We start from the raw sequence: 22,772 nt of genomic DNA, 5'->3' as shown, positions 1-22,772 counted from the left end.
ACTTCTTACTTCAGACCCAAAATTCAGCTGAGTTGCACTACAGGAATTCAGCAGGCAGGTTAAGTGTTACTCAGCTGTCATAAATAGTACCTTCTACAAATTCCTGGTATCCTCCTTCCTCAGTCTCTCCTGATGATCAGTTGTATCAGCTCATCTCATTTTAGATTAAACAGAATTCACCTGGAGGGATCTCTGGCAAAAAGATAAATTTACTTTTCCAGATAGAGTGTGTAAGATTACAAAAAGTTTACACAACTGATCAGAGGGATTCAACTGTTTCAGTGACCTGGTCTCTTAAATGTTCCTCAAGTTCAGTTTTCCCACTTGCAGTTCTTATAACATGAGCAAGAGTGTAATTTAGCTTGAAACAGTGGTTCTTTATTCATGCACTCATTAGGCACTTTCAAGAAAATACTAGTCACACATTTTTAAAATCAGTCTCTCTGTTTGTACAATGTCCAGCATTTGAGGAAATACCAGAGAAATAGCTACTTTTTAATAGAAGCAAAAAATATAAATCAGAGGTAAGTTTAAATATTCTAGTGCACCAAAAAACAAAGCAAGCAACTCCAAGACTTCTCTGAACTAAAAGAAAAAACAAAAGCAATCAGCATCACTACTGTCATTATTTCCTCTAGAAGCAGCTTTATGCTATAAAGTCAACTGATTTCAACAATCACCTTGCAAACAGAATTACATTAATAAATGCAGTGATAGTACCTGTGGCTCAGTTTAATGTACAGCCAGCCTTGGACCAGCCCTTTTAACGTTTACTCAATATTTACTAACAAGAAAATCTAACAGCAGTGTCTCTTGCTGTCTCAGTTATTTGGGTAAGAACTCTGCTGTCTACTGTATCTCATTCTTTAGCGGAATTACAGGATCTGTTTTGTTATTTGAGTTTGTAAAGAAAAAGATCTTCCATAACCATTTATTTCCCTGTGTAACATACTTCAACTACTGAGTTATCTCTGTTCTCATCTGAATGTATTCTTCAGATGATTTCTAGAATGATGTAACAGAAGCTAATTACTATTCCTTCACAAAGGGTCTAAGATCTGTCACTTGTTTTGAGGCATTTTTTTTTTTATATTTCTCTATAGTTCCTCCATCATTAAAATGGATTTTACTCTGTTCTTTCTCTTTCCCTAATAGCGCAAAACCCTGGGGCATGAGTGTTAGTCCACTGTAGACATGTCAGATCTGTCATTAGTTTGACATGTAGCACCAACAATTCAGGTTTAATTCCTGCTGATGGCATTAACCTGAATCACGAAGGGCTTACTTTCTTATGTATACAGTTCCCTGCCAAAACACAGGCCACCCCTTCCCTGAAGACACTGCTTAAATGCTGTTTTCATTTTTGTTTTCTTTAAATGCTGTTCTCATTTTTGTCTTTTTATGGTGTGCCATCTTTCCTACAGCTACCGAATTCTTTTCTGCTGCTGCAGTCTTCATTTACACTAAAGCCAGGTTTGGGTATTTAGGAAAAAAAACCACCTTTTTCTTTCATTTATTTTTTTCACACACTATTATACTATTAAAATCAGATATATCCAGCTTCCATCCCAAAATATTCTCCAAGTTTTTTAAGGCAGACTCCACCCTCAGAGAAACACAAAAGTCTCACTGCAGCAGAATTCAAAGTCTCAGAAGTTTGTCACCTGGCTAATCCCACAAGTAACTGACATGATAATTACAAAAAATTTTACAGAAAAAAATCTAATCAACTTCACCTGTGTCTTTTTAAGACCTTTCCTTACCTTGGTGTCATCACAATTTACTCATGCAAATGGAAATCTTACTTGCTCTTGTTATATAAAGAGCTACCAGCAAATTCTCCATCGTTCTTTACAGTTTATAGTCCACGTTTCACATCCTTAACTGTGACAAATAGCATTCCTATTTTCTGCAATTGCTTTAACAAGAAATCTCTTGATGCTTATCAATAATCCCATCACACAAAACTGCCCCTTCAGCTACACGTGCAACTCTCCAGACCTTCAAGTTCCTTACCAAAAAAAAAATATACAAAACATGACCACAGCACATTATGCCTGTTTGCTTCTTACAGCGGAAAAATACTCTTGTGCAGATCTTTTCATGAGAGAACAATATAAATTTACAGTGACTATACTGAAGAGTTATAAAACTATTAAGCACTGAGTATTTACTCCACTGTGTCAGTACTACACTGCTGTTACTTGATAAGCTAATGCTCAGTCTTTTAAAACCGTAACATAGAGAAATCTGCTTTTGTCTTCAAGAAATTTAACACATGAGTTCTAAAGGTATGTTATTGAAAATTAAATACCCAATCCTGCAACTGACTTTAAAAGAGACAAACTGCTCCACATCCATATAAAGGTAATTATGGGATTCATAATCAGCCTATTACCCAATTATCCTGTTTTACAATACTTAGTCCTGTATACACACAATAGAGTAGGAAAATACTCAAATGCTTCTTATCCTTGGTAATACCTTTCTTGGCATATCTCCAATTGTTCAGCCTTTTAAAGAACTGTACATTTATGATGACAAAGAAGTGACAATGTTAAAACTTAAGCAATCACAATTTATAGTACATGAAGCAAGTGATGCAAAAGCTGCTAATATAAGCTTAATGCAGTTTTTTTTCTTTTGGTGGCTTTTATTCCAGGTTTAGAGCTTCTATACCCAAAATCGCTAACAAAGATAAGAAGTACTGCATATATTTTACATTCTTGTGAAAATACTACAAGACACTTCTTTTTTGAATGTAAAACTGTTTGGACAGTTTATGTTATATGTCTTGCTCATCCAGAGCTATAGGGTCATAAAGCTGAACAGTAAGAGATGCTGCACTAGCTATGAGAGTTAAGAGACGACATTGAAGCAAAAAGGGAATCTCTTATCACGCTTAAACAGTGGCTGATGATTTTCTGAAAAAATCAACAGAGAAGGTGCATCACTGGATGCTTCAGTTTCAAAATTTTTACTATGACAGATACCAACAGAAAGAGCCATTTCCAGACTTTTTCATGCCTGTTCAGTAGATGCTTACTAACTTACTACTTGTCTTTAGAGATGGTCTGGCAAAGTCAAAAAGCAAAACTGACAAGAAAAACACACTGCTTTTCTTTTTCATTTAGAAAGAGCATTCTTTTCTCCTTGAAAAGGTTAGACCAATTAAAGTCTTTAAGAATCAATCACATACACTTAAGCAATTCTTAAATATGAGCAGAATCCCTCCTTTGAATAATGCACGTTTAAGTCTAGCACTTTATCAAGATTCTACTGAGAACTGTTTGTGAAAAGCTTCTGTATATCCTAAGAAATACAAGATAATTAGCTTGTGTCTCTGGTTTAGGTACACATCACTCCTGAAGATACTATCAGTCCAGTCACAAGTGAAAACACTCAGTATTTTCAGTTCCAGAAGAATTCAAATCCTTGCCTACCTGATATGCCATTCTTGCTGGTGTTCAATAAAGCTACAGATGCTGCAGAGACTCTTTTATTGTTCACAGTCTGCCCTGTTTTCCTTGAGGTACATTCTTCGTTATCACTGTCCTGTAGATTTAGTAGCCTTGGCTGAAAACACTGCAGTCGACATGATCTGATATTGCTTAGTATTTCAGAAAGGGACAGTCTGTTTTCACAATGTTTATTGGAAGCATTGGTCCGTGAAAAGTTAGAAGAAAAGTCTAATGTCTGGGAAGAGCTTGAAAAACTGTTCAGCATTTCTGGGTCAATCTGTCTCAAGACAGGATCATGTTCTGTAGATATTCGGTCCATTATAACCCTGATTAAAGAGGATGAAAAAAGATGTTAGTTTAACTATCTCTCTCTAATGCTTTTGTCCTCTGAAGAGGCATGTAGAGTACAAATACTGGAACTGTACCTTCCACCCCTGCCAATTCGTCTCCTTGCAAATCCTATACATCTTCTTGGAATTGTAAGGGTTGTAAGGCAATGCCTGAACCTCAGTTTGTCCAATTCTGCCAATTCTGAGTTTTCATATGAAGAATTAGTTTGGTCCAAACGAGGCTGTAAAGAAAAAAGGAAATTTTCATTTTCACTACCGAGTGATTATCATGCACATGCTACAGTACAGGAAATGCCTACAGAACCAACAATTAATATGCTTAGATATAAAACAACTTGGACAATTAAAAAAAAAGTGAACTCACAAAGCAGAAAATCCTCCTTACTTGATTACTGTATGCACAGCTCCAGTGCAAGTATCACACTATAAGAGGACTAACTTTTAGTACTTACTGTAATAGAAAATACCAAACAGACCTGTTCATTTATCAAAGGCCCTGCTGAATCACCAGGTGTACAAAGCAAAGCAACAATTCCCAACTCAGACAACTTGCAACCTAAGTGTAGGTAACTTCAAAAGGGGTTCCTGATTTTGCAGTTTAGTTTTAGCCATAAAACACACACTGTCCAGGAGAACAGACACTGATCTGAATGGCCCTGGTTCCAATACCTATGTGTGAGGTGTCCCTGCCCATGGCAGAGGGGTTGGAACTAGATGATCTTAAGGTCCTTTCCAACCCTAACTATTCTATGATTCAGTTACTGGATCCTGACAGTGTATTTTCTGTATCAGCTTACCTTAGGGCATTTTTATTACTCCATTAATATCTTTGTTATTACTGTGAACTCAAAACTGTGTAATCTTTACAGGCAGAAATGCTGTCTACTGTCTGAAATGTCTTCTATGACAAGTTAATAAATATTCTTTAACTATCTTTGTGATCAGGTTAAACCTACAGCAACAGTAGTGCTGTAGATTCAATGAATTTATGTTAAGAGTTAACCAAAATTCAGATGGCTTCAGTTAAAAAAAAAAAACCCAAACCTAATAGGCTAACATTAAGGCTGTTAGCCTCCTTCTAAACAGCAACTGAAAAATAAAAGAATGAAAATACAAGTTTTCAGTTGTCTCAACTTCTTTTGCAAAGGAGTTAACTCACAGGAGTTAACTAAGAAAAAAGGGGGGGGGGGGGGGTGGATATATTCTAAGCAAGCCTCAGGTAACGCTCTGGAGCTAGGCAGAAACGGTTACGAGATTAGCAATCAACAGAAAATAAAAAAAGAAATCCAACCAAACTGAAAGAACAAGGAAGTTAAGAGGCCACGCAAAAAATGAGAGGCAAACAGACAAGTACTGTCTTAAATAACCCACTAATACAACTCTAAAAGAAGAGGAGTAGTTAAAAACTATGACATATTCTTGGAAGGATCAAGTTGTAGTCGCTTCCAGAATACCACAGACAACATACCAGGACAATGCGAAGCAGGAACAGTTGCACACATCTGACCTGCACAAAGAACTTCAGGACAACTTCTGCAAGATGCCCATGCTATAATTTTGGTATTCTGGGGGATATTTGGGCTTCTGAAACAGCCCATCCAGTGATTAAGTGACTTCTCTGGCTTTAAAGGTTACACAATACATGATCAGTTTGTCATGTAATTTCATACTTCCCATGGAATGCAAGCAAAGAAAAGCCAGAATCATTATAGCATTTTGTTGCCTTTCTTGGTCCTCTGCAGCCTAAAGCTCCCCACCCATAAGCACGTGCTTGGTAAAAACAAAAACCAAACTCCTTCACTGTCAGTGGCTCCCGTGCTTCAGCAGGAAGGTTGGACTAGAACTCTAGCAGTCACTGCCAACCTTGACCATTCTGTGACTGTCCTGAGATGATGACAGGACATCTAAAATCTGTCCTCTGCACATTCTTGCAATGGCAGCCTGATGTTTTTCACTATATCTACCCTTTGCAATAATTTCAAAAGAAAATTTTTACTTAAGTATATGAAAAAAATGGATTAAAGCCTTTTGCTTCAACAGCAGACTACTCAATGCCCTGGCATGACCTTTCAGCCGGCCCAAGTACTGGGACAACTAGTACCTAAATCTAACAAACTCTAGAAGCTGGGAAGGACGGATATGCTAGGAAAGCTGAGGAGCACAAAAAAATCTCTCCCTTCTTAACACTGGCTGAAGGCCTTTGATATCCCTTCAGATAATCACGGAGGAACAGTACAGCAAGAATGATCTTCATGAAGACTAAAAAAGATTGTCTTTGGATTCACCTAACAATCAAAGCTCTGGTGGTAAATGTGGGAACAGAAGAGCTATTACATTAGCACTGTGCCAAACAAAAAGAAAAAAAAACAAACAAAAAAAACCCATGACAAAACTAAAAACAAACACTCCCACCAACAAACAAAATACCATCCCCCACCCCCAACCCAACACAAACCACCACACTAATCCCACAGCAGTCTTACAGCATAATACTGGCATCCTGCTCTTCTCCTGAAAGCACAAGGTCCATCAGGATCATTTTCTTCTTCCGTTTCTGATACTGGTGAGGGTACCTAGACCAGAAAGCAAAGACATTCTTCCAATTGCCATGTTTATGTTTAGGTTTTTTATTTATTATACAAGTTCATATTATATAAACTGCTACCCTTATATAGGTAAGGGTATGCAAGCTTCTCTGAAGCATAGCTTGAAAACAAACTCCACTGTCCAACCGAGTTATTCTCTATTTCAGGCTAGACTGGCCAAACTGAACTGTCTACCTTTTGTACACTGAGATTCTGTAAGAGTATTATATTACCTGTGGGAACTCATCTTCATCTGAACTGTGAAAGTCATACTGTTTAATGTCACTCTTGTTGATAACAGGCAAGGGCTCAGCAGAGGGCTGTTGTGGAGTTACTACACACTCTATTTTAGGTTTCTTTAGATACTTCTTCTTTTGACGTACAACATCTGACACCTCCTCCTTTAGAGATGAGTGATGAGGATGCTGTTTGTTGAAAACAAAAAATTAGAAAAATTAATGCATGAGAAGAGGCAATGTTAATTAACGATGTGACTGCTTAGCTTCCAAACCCTCTCAACAAGCAGTACCTGCACATTATTTCAGACACATAATGCAAAATTCACTCAAAACATTAAAAAACCTAGAACTTTACCTCTGATCATCTTTAGTTATTTTTATTAATACACAACTTGAAAGCTTTCAAGCCATATGACTGCCGAAGAGGTTTCTTGCTTTGCAGTACACTCAGGATATTGCAATTGGAAATCCTATTCCAATTATTTTACAAAAATCTCAGTTTTCTGTGGCAAGCACTTTCAATTTTCTGAACCACTCAGATACATTCAGAAGAAACAATCTAATCTGTTCCACATTTCTCAGATAGTTTGTACATCTTTTGAGATGTTATTTGGTTTTGCTATGTCAGATTTTGCTAACACAAACGCTCTCTAGTAAGCAACTCCATCAATATTAAACCATTCACTTGAATGTAAATACTATTAAACTTTTAAATTAAATGGAAGATTACTTCTCATGCAAAATTCTCAATTACAAGTAAAAGCCAGTGCAGTTTTGAAAAAGCGTTCAACTTTACCCCATATTACCACTTAACAACTGTCTGAGTGAAACTCCAGTAATGGAGCTCAGCTTCACCATCGCTGATGAGAGTAACACTACTGCTGCACGAGAACCAAGGCGAGGGATTTGTATTCAATTCCATGCCCACTAGGTGTCGTGGGTGCTAAATACAAACTTTTGATGGTCTTCAACACTCCAGCCTCACATCCAAGCATTTTGTAACTGGCATTTCAGATTATTCCCTCAAAAATATGTTTTCATTCACAGTAGGGTGCATTTTTTTTTTCCTGTCACATTAACAGCATAACATCAGGTCTTACCCTTTTTCTGTTCTGTACTCAGCTCAGTAAGCTTAACTGTGATAGTGACATTAAAATGGCTAACTTTGACTTCTGGTTTTGATTTGTTTCAGGGGTTTGTTTGTTTTAAGTACCTTACCATCTAGTATTTATGTTTTAAAGCAAAGATAGCTCCTAAGAAGGACAAAAGAAACTTATAGCTTAAAGAACAGTTAAAGGAAACACAATATGAAGAAGTAGAAACAAGAGAAGCAGAACAACCATTTGTAATACTAAAATTATGCTAAGATTGGAAGCAGTTAATTTTGCAATTACTGCCTGCATTAACTGCAAGAAAACCACCCCAAACCTTATTTTCAGTAGTCATTTTAAAAACATTAACCACATTTGCTCACTCTCTTCCACCTTTCTATGCTGACCTTTCTGCTGACCTAACACTGAAGGCCAAGTGGTGGCAGATATGAAAACGCCTACTCAGGATTACTGAGAAGCAGAAAGGGCCCAGTAATAACAAACTACTACAGATTCCAGGAAGTGGTTTTTTTTTTAAAACATTAGTTGCCTGCAACTTTTTTCAGCTGTCAACAAGATGCAACAGTTGCATTTTCATTATTTTCATGTATTTTCATGACTGTCTTTGCACTGAGGGCCAGCCAGCACTCACAGACAATGCTGTCAGAAAAATTCAGCTCTAGACTCCCTCTGAAGGGAGAAGGAAAAATAATTCACTGCACTTCACAATCTCATGGAGGTCCTGATGACCACTGAATACATGCATGTTTACATCATCTTACAACGAAGAGCCAGAACCAAGAAAGAAAATGAAGACTAACTACTATAATGCTGCTGCTGTTTAACGCATTAAAGAGCAGTGCCAGCCAATCCTTTTAAAACTCTGGTGGGAAAGACAGCAAACGTTACACTGGAAGTAAGCATAGCAGTGTCCTGGTCTCCTACCTTCATGTATGGCAGCCTAATACTCAGTTTTCCAGTGCAAACATCTGCTGTGTACATCCAAAATAATGATGAAACAGATAACAGAAGACTTGCAGCAACAGAAAGCTTACCTTAACTTTACATTCTTGAACTTTGTGGTGATTTCCATTATGAAGAGTGGATGTAGTTGTGCTCATCTCTTTTTCAGGTCTGTTAAGCTTCACTTCATTGAGGATTTCACCTCCATAATCACCCAAATGGTACCTCAAAAAATACAATTAAAAATATACTGCATTTCCACTGGGAAATATTTGAAAGCCGCAAAACAGGCAAACAGTCTGCATAAACCCCTTCTGGTTTAACTTCTGAAGTTTATGGCACCATGTAAACCTTCAGCCGTGCATGTGTGCAGAAGACTAGCATCCATAATTACAAGAAGTGTTTCAAACATTATTTGATGAAAATTAGAACCTTGGAGTTATAAATGACTTCTTACAGATAAAATTTTCCATTTTACCTTTTCTCAACAACTTCTAATGTTAAATGCAATAGCTCGCGTTTTGTTTTCTCTCTTCTCTTAATCATCTCCAGAATTGTTATGGCTCTACTAAACTCTCTTCTTAATTTCAACATCTTCTCATAAGATGCTTCATCATTCTTTCGATTCTATTGAAAGATTAAACAAATATTAAGTCAAAAGCAAAGCCTGTGAGGCATAAATAGCAAAAAAAGTTACATAATGCTGCTGCAAGTGAGAGCATCATACAAGTACACCCAGAAGCAGCTCTGCTTAAAGCAAGACCTACTTGGTAAGCAAAGCCACAAAAAGCAAACAAAACTCAACTTCTAAGAGCAAGCTGAAAAAGAAGTTTTCATCCATTCCCCCCCCCCCCCCATGCTTTGTCTGCTCAGATTCTGTATCAACCCAGTGGAAGTTCTGTCAGCCAAAGAATTACAAGACTTGGTTCCTAGAACACTTCTTTCACCTTGATTCTGCACACAGGTTGTTTACATATGTGTACAAAGTTGATGTAAAACGCTGAATAATTACATACTTCCTAGTTCAAATCAATTCATCCTACAAATGATGTTTACTCCATGGCAAATGGAAGATCACTTTCGCCTATTCCACAGAAAAGGAGGTTTGTAACCTAGCAAGTCCCACAGCTAGTGTGTGCGCCAGTCCCTAAAAAACGCCCTTTCAGTTTCGGCTTTCTACAAAAAGCAAGACTATAAACTGTCTCTGAAGAACTGATGAACACATTGATTACACCATCCAGGGGGTTTGAAGTTTAGCTGGGACATCCAATATTGCAACCATTAATAGAGATAACCAGATCTATAACTGGATACCACAGGACAGATCCTGCAAGACGCTGGACAGAAATCAAAATGATTCCTATCATGGCAGGATTTGAAGTGACAAAGTTAAAACAGTAAAGTTTAAAGAGTTACCTTTCTTGTCTGCATCTTCTCAGTTCTCCTCCGGAAGGCAACATAGGGGTCATTGTTGGTGGAGCCATCCCTCTTCTCTTGTTTGATTTGGGGGATGAGGGATGGCCCTCGGCAATTCTTACGTTTTCTCACCCAGTAGTCATATACAGCCTTAATAAGGTAGTCATCCTCATTTAGCAGCAATTTAGCTTCCTGAAGTGTTACAAGCTAAAAGAAAATTCAAAAGGTGCAACTGAGATGGGGATGGGGAGCAGTGCAGGGAGAAAGTCACTCTACACTCACATCTCTTACACACTTTATAAATAAACTTAATCCTTTTCTAGTATAAGACAGTAAAGGGAGGAAAAAGTGTGTAAACTGAAGTACTTAAGGCACCAGCTTGTCTTCTTAGGTTAAACATGCAGTTCCCGACTTTTCTGAACCACCATCATCTCAGAAGCTTTCATACCATAGCCTAGAACTCCATCAATTTTTCATTAAATCAAACAATGACAAGCACAGGATATAACTAACTTACTACACCCTGCTGATCATGATTTGGGCATCACTTTGACTATTTTTTTCCCTAAAAAGAAGTTTCTTATTGATTAGCCATTAGAGATGCAGGATTCTTTGCACTTTAATGTTGGTTCCCCCAGAAGATGTTTTACTGTAGATATAATATATTCTGAAGTAAACTATTTTCTTCATTTCCCCCCTCCCACCCTAGCCCCTATGCTAGGATAAACAGAAAAAGAAACAATACATTTCAGAAAAATTAGAATATCCTAAGTGTAGCCACTGCTACTATGCAAGTGTTCGCTCCAGCCAGAACAGGAGAACACACTTGTAATCTACAGAACAATTAGAAAAAAACACTGGTTTTAGAAGAAAGGGGAAAAAAAGTCACCAAATCCCTCTGTGCTTAGGGCTGTATGCAGCATTAAAACAATTTTGCACCCATTCTACCAAGAATAGATATTAGCCTGGTTAACCAAACGCATGTACTGACCAGCATACCCTAATCTGTATATGCAAGTTGGTACAACTGTGTTTAGCTAAAATACAACTTAAACATCAATCTATCACTGTGAATATTACTTAAAAATTATTTGAATCTTGTTTTGTCCTTTGTTTCCTTTTTTACACTATTTCTTTAAAAAAAAAGGAAAAAACCAACCCCAAAACAAAAAAACACCAACAAACCACCCTAAATGGACTCTGCCTTAAATACAAGTTAAAGTGACCCTGCTTGCTTGTGTTTTTGCAAGTACCACCAGTAACACAGATGCAGTCACTATATTCTTTGCTTAAATCTGGTTATCAAAATGCCTGAGGAATGTCTGGAACCTTCCCCTTGGCAAAGCAAGCATTCCCACCAGCATACTACTATATTACGGATGTAAGTCATGTCAGCTGTAAATGAATTCTGTAGTAGCCCCAAGTGGGATTCAAGAGCACTATAAAGGCCATGTGGGGAAGGAAGCTGCCAGACAGCCAAACTTCTTTCTCTCCCAGCCTCCAAAAACCTGCAAGAGTGTTTTTTTACCTTACTATTCCTAGCAGAGCTCAGGACAGAACTACTTTACTAAAAATTTTCTGTAGCCCAAAAGCATGACAATCATCTTGAACACACACACAGCAATCCCTTACATTGGTCTGAAAATACTACACAGGAAGTCCCAAAGACATTTAATTTACCAAGAGGGATTTCTCCTTACACACTTCACCCTCAGGGCGGGGGTGGGAGCCTATAAGAATCAATTACTACACTTCATGTATTTTCTATCACGGACTTCCTTAAATAAGGACTTCCTGGTTCAAAATTCTCTTCACCTTGGTAATGCTTCAGTGTTACTTACATTCAGGTGAAAGAGACAGAGGCACCTGCCTACAGAGAGACATCCATATTCTTATTTTATTTTAGGAAAACATCCTTCAGTTCTTAAATTTGACTTCATTACTAAAGGAATGAAAGATGAAGCCAGCATAAGAAGAATGCAAATTGATCTTGAAAAGCAATAACCAGAACCATTCTAACTGAAAGCCAAAACAGGGGTATCTACATCAAAGCTCTAAAGAGATCTGGGTACCACATGTTCAATAAGTATCATCATCCAAGGTACTGTGCAATTCTTTTCTTCACATCCCACCGTATTAGCATAATAAGACCTAATTGTTGTTGAAGTCACTCCAAAGCATAAAGAGTACAACATTTTGGCCTCTTAACAGATAGCATTCAACTAAATGAGGCAGAGCTATGGATCCTGCAATGGATTTTTCACTCCCACAAAACATCCATCTCACTGAGAAATAACTCTGCCTATTTCAAACTTGCCTTTCAGAAACCGATCCTTCAGATGTCATTTTTGAGTTATGTTTTTGGCTTTAAGACCCTTCTCCAGACACTGACGTCCTGCAACACCTCAGGAACTGACTTAAAATACTGGTACCCTTCTGGTAAAAAGCTCATACTCACTTCTAAAGCAAGGAAACCAGTCTCTGAGTCTCAACTGGAATATAGCTTAGTTTCATCTGTGCAGTTTCTCCTACAAGGGCCTGGTCTTAATAAAGACGTTGCTTCACTGTCTATGCGTCTATATTTCTAACCTTCAAACATCAAATGAAGTCAATGTCCGCTAGTACCAAGTGAAACAAAGAATTCAGATTCTAGCCAAATCTATACACCTACTGATCACAAGGTTCTTCCATACAAACACAGGTAAAACAAGATGCTGGAAGTTGTCCTCTTTAACACACCGTGATCAGGAATTAAAATTTAAAAACAGCTCCCCCTCAGTCATTCCCAAAAGCTCCCTCCCTCCCTGTTTTTAATAAATTGCTTATACTGACAATAGGAGACAGCAATGTGATTTCCGTAAAACTGCAGACTTGCACAAACCACTTATCCTGTTAGCAGGAAATAAAAACAAACTGAAAAACAAACAAAACACCCTACCCAGAACCACCCCACCAGAAAATTCAAAAGTCAGAAAACCTCAGTGATTTCTTAACACAGGACAATACCTGACTAGAACTGGCTTTTTCGAGTCTGTCAACCATTATTTCAAACTGCAGCGGCTTGATTTCCATCTTCCGATTTAGTCTGTTCAGTAAGGTTTCATCCTCCGAGTCCATATCATAATCTGGCTGCTCATTGTCCAGATTAAAAGCTGAAACAAAAATACACATGCACAAACCACACTGAAATGCTTCGTAAATGACATACTGTGGAAATACAGAAGCGTGCATCTCACAATCAGAAATCAAAAACAATCGATAAGATTTCAGAAAGGCACATTAATGCCATGCCACTTCTTTCTTTGTAATGATGTTTCCCAGTGTAACAGCTGCAAGACAGTACTTAAAAGCTGCTTGTCTCTGACTTTGAATGAGGGCAATCAAAGAGGTTTCATTTCATTTTAAGTGGCTTGAAGGGGTGACAGGGAAAAAATTACTAGAGGCATAGAAACTTGAATACATCTTTGCAAAACTAGCAAAACCACTTCCTAATACTGTTATAACACATCTCCTTCCGAATATCATGATAAGACTCTTAACAATTAAGATTAATTTTCATTCAAATCTCAGACTTGGGAGAAAAAGTACATACACATCAGTGCCAATATAATTTCAGCTGCCTGGTTTTAGATAGTTCAACAAGCGTGGAGTCTCATAACACTTAACACGACTAAACTTTTTTCCCTTTTTTTCCCCTTCATATAACTGTGCAATAAACTGTAAAAACGCTAGACCAGACGGGAATTGCTACTTTCTCTCCAAAACCAACTTAACTCTAGGTGTAGAGACTGAATATTCCTCCATACACTCCAAATAGTAAGTTCCCGAGCTCACAGCAAAGCTAGTGTCTTTGTTACACATTGTGCTACTCATCTTCCATACTCAATTCCATACTTTCCCTAGCCAAAGTTTATAACCCTACTAAAAGCAGAATGAAGATATTTAGATAACATAGCAGAAACTAAATTTACAAGTATGAGCAAGTTGCATGCAACAAGAATTAGTAACAGGACAAGGGGGAATGGCTTTAAACTAACAGAGGGGAGATTTAGATCAGATATTAGGAAGCTCTTCACTGTGAGGGTGGTGAGGCACTGGCACAGGTTGCCCAGAGAAGCTGTGGCTGCCCCATCCCTGGAAATGTTCAAGGCCAGGATGGATGGGGCTTGGAGCAACCTGGTCTAATGGAAGGTGTCCCTGCCCATGGCAGTGGGGGGTTGGGACTGGATAGTCTTTAAGGTTCCTTTCAACCCAAACCATTCTGTGATTCTATGATTCTATGAAATGCTAATTGTACCTAATAAAACCTTGAAGGGGTGAAACACCAACAATACTCAATGCAATCAACAAGCTAGTGTATTAACAGCAGTGAAGTCTTGTTGAAATATATTCTTACTAGACAAATAGCACTACCTCATTTTTACTCTCTTAACTCATGGCTGTATCTGAGCACTAACTTAAAGAAAACCTCTGCTACTATGCTTCCCAGGGTGCTTTGAGAGGAGTGCAGAAGAAAAACTTGGAAGACCAGGAAAAAACAGGAGCAAACAAAAACATCTAACAGGTATCTTTAAAGCAAATTATAGTATTTTCTTTCCCATGGTTTGACCAGTTAACTAACAGGCAGTGAGCAACATACTCTTGCTGTATTTCAGGCTAGCCAAGACCACTCATTCTGTATTCCAATGCAATAAATTAGCTAAGCCACTGCCAGCATTTAGTCTATTTGGGCTGTGTGTGGTAACTTGGTCAAATACAGCTGAGAAGTGCTACTAAGGAGTTTCTTAAAATTTTCAGCTGCGAAATGCTACCTCTCCAAGGAGACACTGCTTGACTGTACTAACATCACCTAACACTGACACCACCACCTGGTCAGAAACCTTCTCTGGCCTAACACACACACAAGAGTAAATATACTATAAAAAGTTATTTCAAGAAGAAATTACTAATAATGGGCTGAAAATATGTATTAAGTGGAATTATTAATAATACTAATTCAGTAATACCAGTTGCATGGCCATTTTATTTAACACACGTTATTGGGTCATTGGCCACGTGACCCACAGTTCTCCCTTTAGCAGCCGTCTACTGAACTTTTAAAAAAAAAATCATAATTCTGTAAAGCTGCATTAAAAGCATCACCAGCCAGGACTACACACCTGAGAGGAAAGACTCTTGCAGCACCTGGGGCGGCTGCCATACAGTCCTGTTCAACATGCAGAATAGAGTGACCAGCCAAGACCAACTGGTATGTATCAGTGCTGGCCTCTATGAAACCAGTCTGCTACATAGAATATTCACATCCTGTAAGCTTTGCTCCAACTTGTCCTGCATGGTCCCAGCCAAATCACCTGGGAGCACAGTGTTGGCACCAGCATCGCATTCCATCAGCTGTATACGGAAATGGGGTGAACTCTCCCACCTGAGCTGTAACCCTCACAGTCCTTAACTTCATTAATGCAAATTGCAAAAGCTTCTCACACCCCAAGAGCAGCCCCAGAGCCAACAACACTACTATAGTCCTAATGTACACTGTGAAATCACATTCAAACAACTCTGGTCAAGGTAGGTGGCCAAAATTTTCTAACCCAGATGTTCCTGTTATTTTGGGAACAAAGCAGGTCTCCCTACTCGAACAACCAGGTGCTCAACCATGTTCTCACAGATGACATTCGAATGCACAGAAATCCATTAAAGTCCAGCACAGCTTTTTTTACCCTCAGACAGGTGTTGCTTACACCACAAAAACATCAACCAGTCAGTAGATAATTCAGTAATCCCCTGCAAACAAAATGTTCCAAGTCAATTTTTCTAAATCAGTTATGAGTGAGCAGCAGGATCCCTATGACAGATGATGTGATGCTGTTCACCTGCAAACTGTAAGCAGTGCCAGTGTGCTTGCCTTCATTTCCACAATGAGGGAAGAAGAGTCACTGAAAGTTCTTCAACCATGCAGCTTCCTGAACCACCTTTCAGAACAAAATCATTCAGGCTCAAGTGAGATGAGACCAGCAGGAGACACTAAGCAAGAACAGAAAACCCCAACCATTCCACCAACAAGCAACTGCAAAGACCAAAGATCCTCAGAAACCCATTATGAATATTACTAATAAGAAAGCAAGATCTCCACCCTAAACAGTGAAGGCAGATTACTGCACTGTTGATATCTCCATCACTCCTACAGTGCAGGTCAGCTGGAAGTTGGAGTGTCCCTCCCTCTCACATCCTGCTGCTGGCCAGTTCAGCCATTTTGCAGAGTACCCAGTCAGCATCAGGAGCAGTTCATCCGCCCCTGTGAACCACTGGCTAAGTAACATGTCATGTCCACCTAACTTCATGCAGTTTATTACTTGCAAATTTAAATTACTTGCTGATAAAACATCAGCTTTCTTAGCAGTCATTTTGAGACTTCAGGAATAACAAATGAAGTGAAAAACTGGGAAATTGACAAAACTGTAATCATAAAAAAAGCACCAAAAACAAAACCAGAAACTGCATCCTGAATTTCAACTCTGCAAAAGTATTTTTTGTAGAGCAGGTTGCCCAGGGAAGGGGTGTAATCAACCATCCCTGGAAGGATTTAAAAGCCATGCAGATATGGCACTTAAGGACAGTGTTTACTGGTGGGAGTTGGCAGGGCTGGATTAACAATTGGACTTGATCTTAAAGGTCTTTTCCAACCTAAATGATTCTCTGATTTTATTTTGACAATCAAAATGACAAGATTAAAGGTATCCAACATGTACTTGCCAGGACCAAGTTACAACAATTAAATCCAGTCTTATTTTTTTAAGCAAAAAGACACTGGCACTGTGAGAACAGCAGTAGACTCTGTCACATACCCTGCTCTCATACCTTCCAGCAATGCTTTTCTTTTGCTGGCAGTGGTTCTCATGCTATTTGTCATGACCTGTACCTAGCAACACAGTTCCGCTTTCAAAGAACAGAGGTTTACATGCAGGCCACAGGTTAATGCCACTAAAGCAATGGAAGCAATACTTGCATTCTACCTCTTGCTTTGGTGCAGGCAGGAAGGCCACAAAGCCTCAGCAGCCTGCGGAGGTGTATGACCCTCAGTAAATACAAGACTATCCCTTTTCCTTTAAATGTTGCATGCAATCATAAGGAGTTAGTCAATCCCAAACTGGCTCGCTACAGCTCTGGGACACGCATGAAGCATCCTCCTTCCCTGAATGTTGTCCATCACTACTCTTTGAAACAGACTTTCACGTGACAATCCAACCAGTTTTCTTGTTTTCCCAAGCACTGAGTGAACTGTACTGGTTTCAGAAAAAAAGCCATTTTTCATCCTGGAGTTGGCCACTATTATGGCGGCTTGCTGGTTTCAAAAGCCATCACAAGACACAAGTGATTTATGTGCTGTGTGATGTAGCCATCCATCACTAACCCATTTCTGCCCCTTCCATAGCAACAGATGCAACTGCTCCTTCACACCTGCAAGAACTAGTGATGAACAAAACTCAGACCCAGAAAGCACTGTATTTCAGATGATCTGCAACTAGTTTGTGTATTAAGCACAACCAGTCTGGGATCTTCTATATCCCTTTCTTCTGGTAATTTCTGAGAGATTCCTCTGGTTGACCAATGAATCTAGTTTTCTTACTCCAAAGCAGTTGCTTTTCGCCACACTGCTTGTTTTTACAGAGCTGGACAGGGCTCCAGTGATCCTACCAGTGAAGCTGACCTTACATAAACAGTCAGAACTGGCTTTGCAACAGCAATTAGCAAGCCAACCAACATCCTAGTTTATTTACATCCTCTGCCACTCTAACCACTCCTGACAGCAGTGCCTGTCAGATACTTGCTTTTGTTTACTTGAGCTCCAATAGGAGCTGAGTTTATACTAACTTAACTGTTTTTAAGTTAAGTTGCATTAAATTCCATTAAACTTAACCAAATCAACAAATTTTATTTTGCCAACTAGATTAGGGCTGTGGTTCCACAGTCATTTTACACTGACATAGGCGTGAGCTACCACTGAAACAAGCAGTTCCACTAGCTTCCCTCCTCCCCAGCAAGCCATGTTCCTACCACTTTGCTTGTGCCAAAACCAGCCATTGTCCAATGAGCCAAGACAGAAAACTGATCAATATGGAGGTTCACCTAACCAAAAAATGAAAAATAAGCTTTCTTACACATCACTTCTCAGTGTTAGTTCACCCATGAGCACAACTGCCATTAGAAAGGCACTGGCAGTAAGAAAGAAGTGGACAGCAATGGTGGCAGGTACATCTGCGCTGATCAAGAGCAAATGAAGAACCACATCAGAGCAACAATATTCAAAGCAGTAAGAAAGCAGCAGAAATCACCTTCACAGCAAGCCTGCAGCACCTGACCGGAACAAAGCTTCCAACACCCACCCCCACCTGCACCAAAATACCTCAGCAGGGGAGGTGCCATGCAAATACCCACTTTACATATCCAGGCTGCAAACCCACAGCCAAAACAGATCCTGCCACAGCATCCTCTGAAACCATGGAACACACAATGAATAAAAAATGGCCAACTCAGTTATGTGAAATGTGCACACTTCTCTTGTGGGGCTGGGTTTTTTTTTCTGGGTGGGGGGTGGTTAGTGGTTGTTTCGTTGTGGGGTTTTTTTCGGATTTAAAGAGCAACTAGAGTTCATCCCACACAGCTTAATGAAGATTATTTGATTCTTTGACCAATATTTGAACAATCTGACTCCATTACTTATGATAAAGCATTAGTTTTGTATCATTAAATTTTATATACACACATAGGTAAAATATTTTATTGTGTGCATATATATATTTTACTCCATTCTGTTTCTGTAAGGGATGCTAATTTGCTTATATCCACTTAGCTATAATTCCAGCATAGGTACAAGTGCACTAAATTATTCTCCTTGCTGCACATCAATAACTTACAATGCATCTCCATGTTACTAACACTACAATTCTTAGAAAAAATATTAAACATACTGGAATAATTAAAATAATTCCAGGCTTTTGTTTTGTCATGTCAAAAATCACCAGAGTAGGTGCTACCTGGTTCAACTAATACCTGGAACCATGTTCATTCATGAAATCTACACCTCAAAGAAATTACATTTTCTTAGCACGGAACCCACTGGTCTAAATAAAAGAATTATAATGGTAAAATTAAAAATACTTAAACTTTTGGCTACCAGATGAACAGCAAGACATAACTTGCCAGAAATAATCACTAGTAAAGTACAGATTACAGTATGTGGCCTCTTGGCATCTATCTATTTACATAACTTCTGGGGCCAAAGCAAGTATTGTTGCTCTTTGCACTTTCAGCATTAAAACAGATTTTCCAAGCAGTTTATGTAGCATAAAAGCTGCCTTGTATCACACCTACTCCAACTACAATATGTGGGAAAATTATCTTGAAGCAGTATCTAATGTTTATCTTCAGCTCAAATACCTTCTGTAATTCTGTCCAGAAAGACTGTGAGTCTCAGCAAGACAAAGAACATTTTGGCATAATACATTTAACACTTTTAGACATGTTTATTAACAATATTTACAGTGTCTCTGGCAGTGTCCAACAAAAAAAAAAAAAAGAATAAAACACATTCCTCATTCAGCAGCTTCGTTTCAGTTAATTCAACCTGCCTTGCTTGCATGTTTGTTTATTCTATTAAGGAGAGAAATACTTCAATTTCTTTTAGCTCATTTCTCACATTGCCAGTATGGCCTCTACTGTGCCAGAGGGTCTTCAGCACATTATTTCCAAAAACCTCTTATTTTGTAAATACATGCTAAAGAGACTTCACCATGTTGGCGAGAATGATGCAAGGATCTTCAATATCCAGCTGGGTTTGGGCTTAAGAATCTTTGCCTAACTTCAATTTCAATTATGTCTATAAGCGGAAGACACACACATGCATATCAACAGCCTCTTGTTGAGGCAGCTGAGAAAAGTGTGTGAGGAACAGATTATCAACACACTCTTCCTGGCAAGAGGACCACATTCCACTCTAAGGTGCTTTAGCAGACCCCTGTCAATCCTGTGCTGTGTTCAACACAACTAAAAACCATAGCCATGAGCTGATGACAAGTTTTACCTGCAGAGACCCAGAACTGAATCTGTGTTTTATCGTAACGACTGACAACTCACTGTGATCAATGTATCTAAGGTTTTGCTATGAAGGTAACTCCTGGGAGAAGTCCAAGTCACAAAATAAACCCCTAGAATAACATGCTGCAAAGAACAACCATGATCTGTATGCCAAGGAATGACTGAACTATAAATGTGTGTCACTTGTTAACAGACCACCAACCAAGAAAAGTGTTAAAATTAATCCAGAGACCACTATAATCACCTACAACTTTAGATTAATTAATTAGATCTCTTAAGACACAGGAAGCTAAACTGATGCAAAGAATATTTCACTTTATCATTAAAATAAGATCAGAGTTCCCTGCGGAATGGGAATTCTACAGTTTTCGCAAAAGGCAGATAAAGATAACTGTTACCCATTGCCCAGAATACATCCATGCTACAGGGAACAGCTCGAACTCCCCTGTTCACACAGTGGAAACTGACCTTTAAGAACTCTTAAGATCAGTAAAACAAAGGCTGATTTCACTACCAAAATTCTTGAACGTTTTTAATCTCCATTTATATAGATCTTTCGGATTAACAAGCATTTCAGATGCACTCAGCAAGCATGACAACCCCTCTTCCTGGCCCTGGGCTAGCAGAAGCAACTAGGAGGCAGCTAGGCTAGTTCAGTTACTCCTTCTCAGAATTAGTAAAGAAAAAAAAAAAAAAAAAGGCTTGATCAATAATACTGGATGACCAAAAGGCAGGATTAAGGCTTGCCAGCTACCACACACAGATAAACAGTATCAGCAAATGTGGCAAGAAAAACCTCACATTTCCCTCCAATCTTAAATTCTTACGTAAGAAGAAAAACTGGAATTCACATGTCTAAATCTCCCTTTGATTTTTGAGTCTTTCCACTATCTGAATATTGTACCAACTTTGGCCTCAAGATTCTTTCAGGATTACTCAAATAAAAGGCAGGGGGGAAGAAGGGAAGGGGGGTGGGGAGAAGAGAAGGGAGGGAAGGGGCAACAAAATCAGTATTTGTTTACTTACGTTGAATATGAATGAACTGCTTTGGTTGCTTAAACTCTCCTTTATACAAACGATTGTAATAGTTGACATTGCTCTCCGCTTCAGGGACTGGGATAACCATGCTCTCTTTCTTTTCTCTGAAAACTTGTTGTGCTGAGATAGCCCGTTGCAAATGATGTTCCTGCAAGAGGAAAATTTAAAGTTTATTTAGGTATCAGTATACAGAAGCGCATAAAAAGACAATCACCCTTTCACCCTTTTCTCCTACTGTTTTCCTTATATTCTACAGGAGACACAGATAAAGCAGTTGAGGTTTTACTGCTAATTTAGCAGACAGCAGGATGCTTGATTTCAGGCTGGTGACAGGGCAAGACATGGTCTCAAACATCTAGTACACCACAGGGCTCCTAACTGAACCTTAAGAGCAGCCTTTCAGTACCAAAAGGGGCCAACAAGAAAGCTGAAGAGGGGCTTTCCTGTCCAAGGGGCTTTTTTCTAGATCCCCTGGACACGACAAGGGGGAATGTCTTTAAACTAACGGAGGGGAGACTGAGATTAGATATTAGGAAGAAGTTCTTCACTGAGAGCTATGAGGCACTGGCACAGGTTGCCCAGAGAAGCTGTGGCTGCCCCATCCCTGGCAGCGTTCAAGGCCAGACTGGATGGGGCTTTGATCAACCTGGTCTAGTGGAAGGTGTCCCTGCCCAGCGCAGGGGGGTTGGGAGTAGATTGTCTTCAAGGTCTCTTCCAACCCACACCATTCTGCAACTCTCTGAATCTTAGAGCTTCAGTGAACATAAGGCAGGACAATAAACAGATAAAGAGAACCCTTTGTTCACACAACAGCCTACACCTTCTACCAGACTGGGAAAAAGTCAAACATTCAAAGTACACCTTAGTAGAAAACAAGGGCTGGTATAAGCCAAGCTCATTAAAACATGTCATAGAGAAAATTTATGCAAGATAATTGAACAGACGGTAGTAAGCCCTTTAAAGTATTATAAGCAACAGATTCAAATCGGAAGAATAGCTAACTTAATCATCCTTGTCTACCCAGCAATTTTAACTGGACTGCTTTCTTTAGAAGTTCAGCTAGTTAAGAGCAACAGAAAAAGCAGTCCTCACAGAGTAACACTTGAAAAGCACAGACTCCCTAAATGGGACACTTCATTTTATTCTTTCAGGACAGGAGTCACAAATTCTACAGAATCATTTCAAGTGAAATAAAGATCACAATAAATGTATTAGCTCACAAAGATTTCTTCACACAGAATTTTCTTAGTTGACCCAGTGAAACCCATCTACTGCTGCAAATCAGTACTAAACTGTAACTTTTAAAGATTCTTCATGAATACTCATGTTAAACTTTTGGAACGACACCAAGTACTACTGCAGTATTCCAATTCACACTACTGTCTGTGCATCCTTCCAGTGCAGTCTGCCTACCACCCGATATGATCAGCAACCAAAGAAGCCTGTCTGGCAGACTGCTGGATGGGATGATTTTGAATGCTACCCCCTTGCCACCTCCCACCTTGAGCCAGATGCTGACAGCTATAAAGCATATACA

General features: G+C 39.0%; 1 protein-coding gene across 1 annotated transcript in view; it reads right to left on the bottom strand.

The window, feature by feature from the left end:
- EPC2 (enhancer of polycomb homolog 2) overlaps positions 1-22,772 on the bottom strand; it is a 49,174-nt gene that overhangs the window by 9,768 nt on the left and 16,634 nt on the right. Inside the window, exons 2-10 of the mRNA XM_057415603.1 lie at positions 21,224-21,383; positions 13,112-13,257; positions 10,106-10,312; positions 9,168-9,316; positions 8,782-8,914; positions 6,630-6,821; positions 6,295-6,384; positions 3,887-4,032; positions 3,444-3,787 (exon numbers count right to left, since the gene is read on the bottom strand). Coding sequence (XP_057271586.1) covers positions 3,444-3,787; positions 3,887-4,032; positions 6,295-6,384; positions 6,630-6,821; positions 8,782-8,914; positions 9,168-9,316; positions 10,106-10,312; positions 13,112-13,257; positions 21,224-21,383 — 1,567 coding nt within the window. The remainder of the gene's footprint in view (positions 1-3,443; positions 3,788-3,886; positions 4,033-6,294; positions 6,385-6,629; positions 6,822-8,781; positions 8,915-9,167; positions 9,317-10,105; positions 10,313-13,111; positions 13,258-21,223; positions 21,384-22,772) is intronic.

Source organism: Pezoporus wallicus, unplaced genomic scaffold, assembly GCF_028554395.1.
Source record: "Pezoporus wallicus isolate ANWC-B61680 ecotype Strahan unplaced genomic scaffold, APGP_CSIRO_Pwel_v1 contig_736, whole genome shotgun sequence".
Classification (NCBI taxonomy): Eukaryota; Metazoa; Chordata; class Aves; order Psittaciformes; family Psittacidae; genus Pezoporus; species Pezoporus wallicus.
This window is presented reverse-complemented; position numbering and strand designations above follow the sequence as displayed.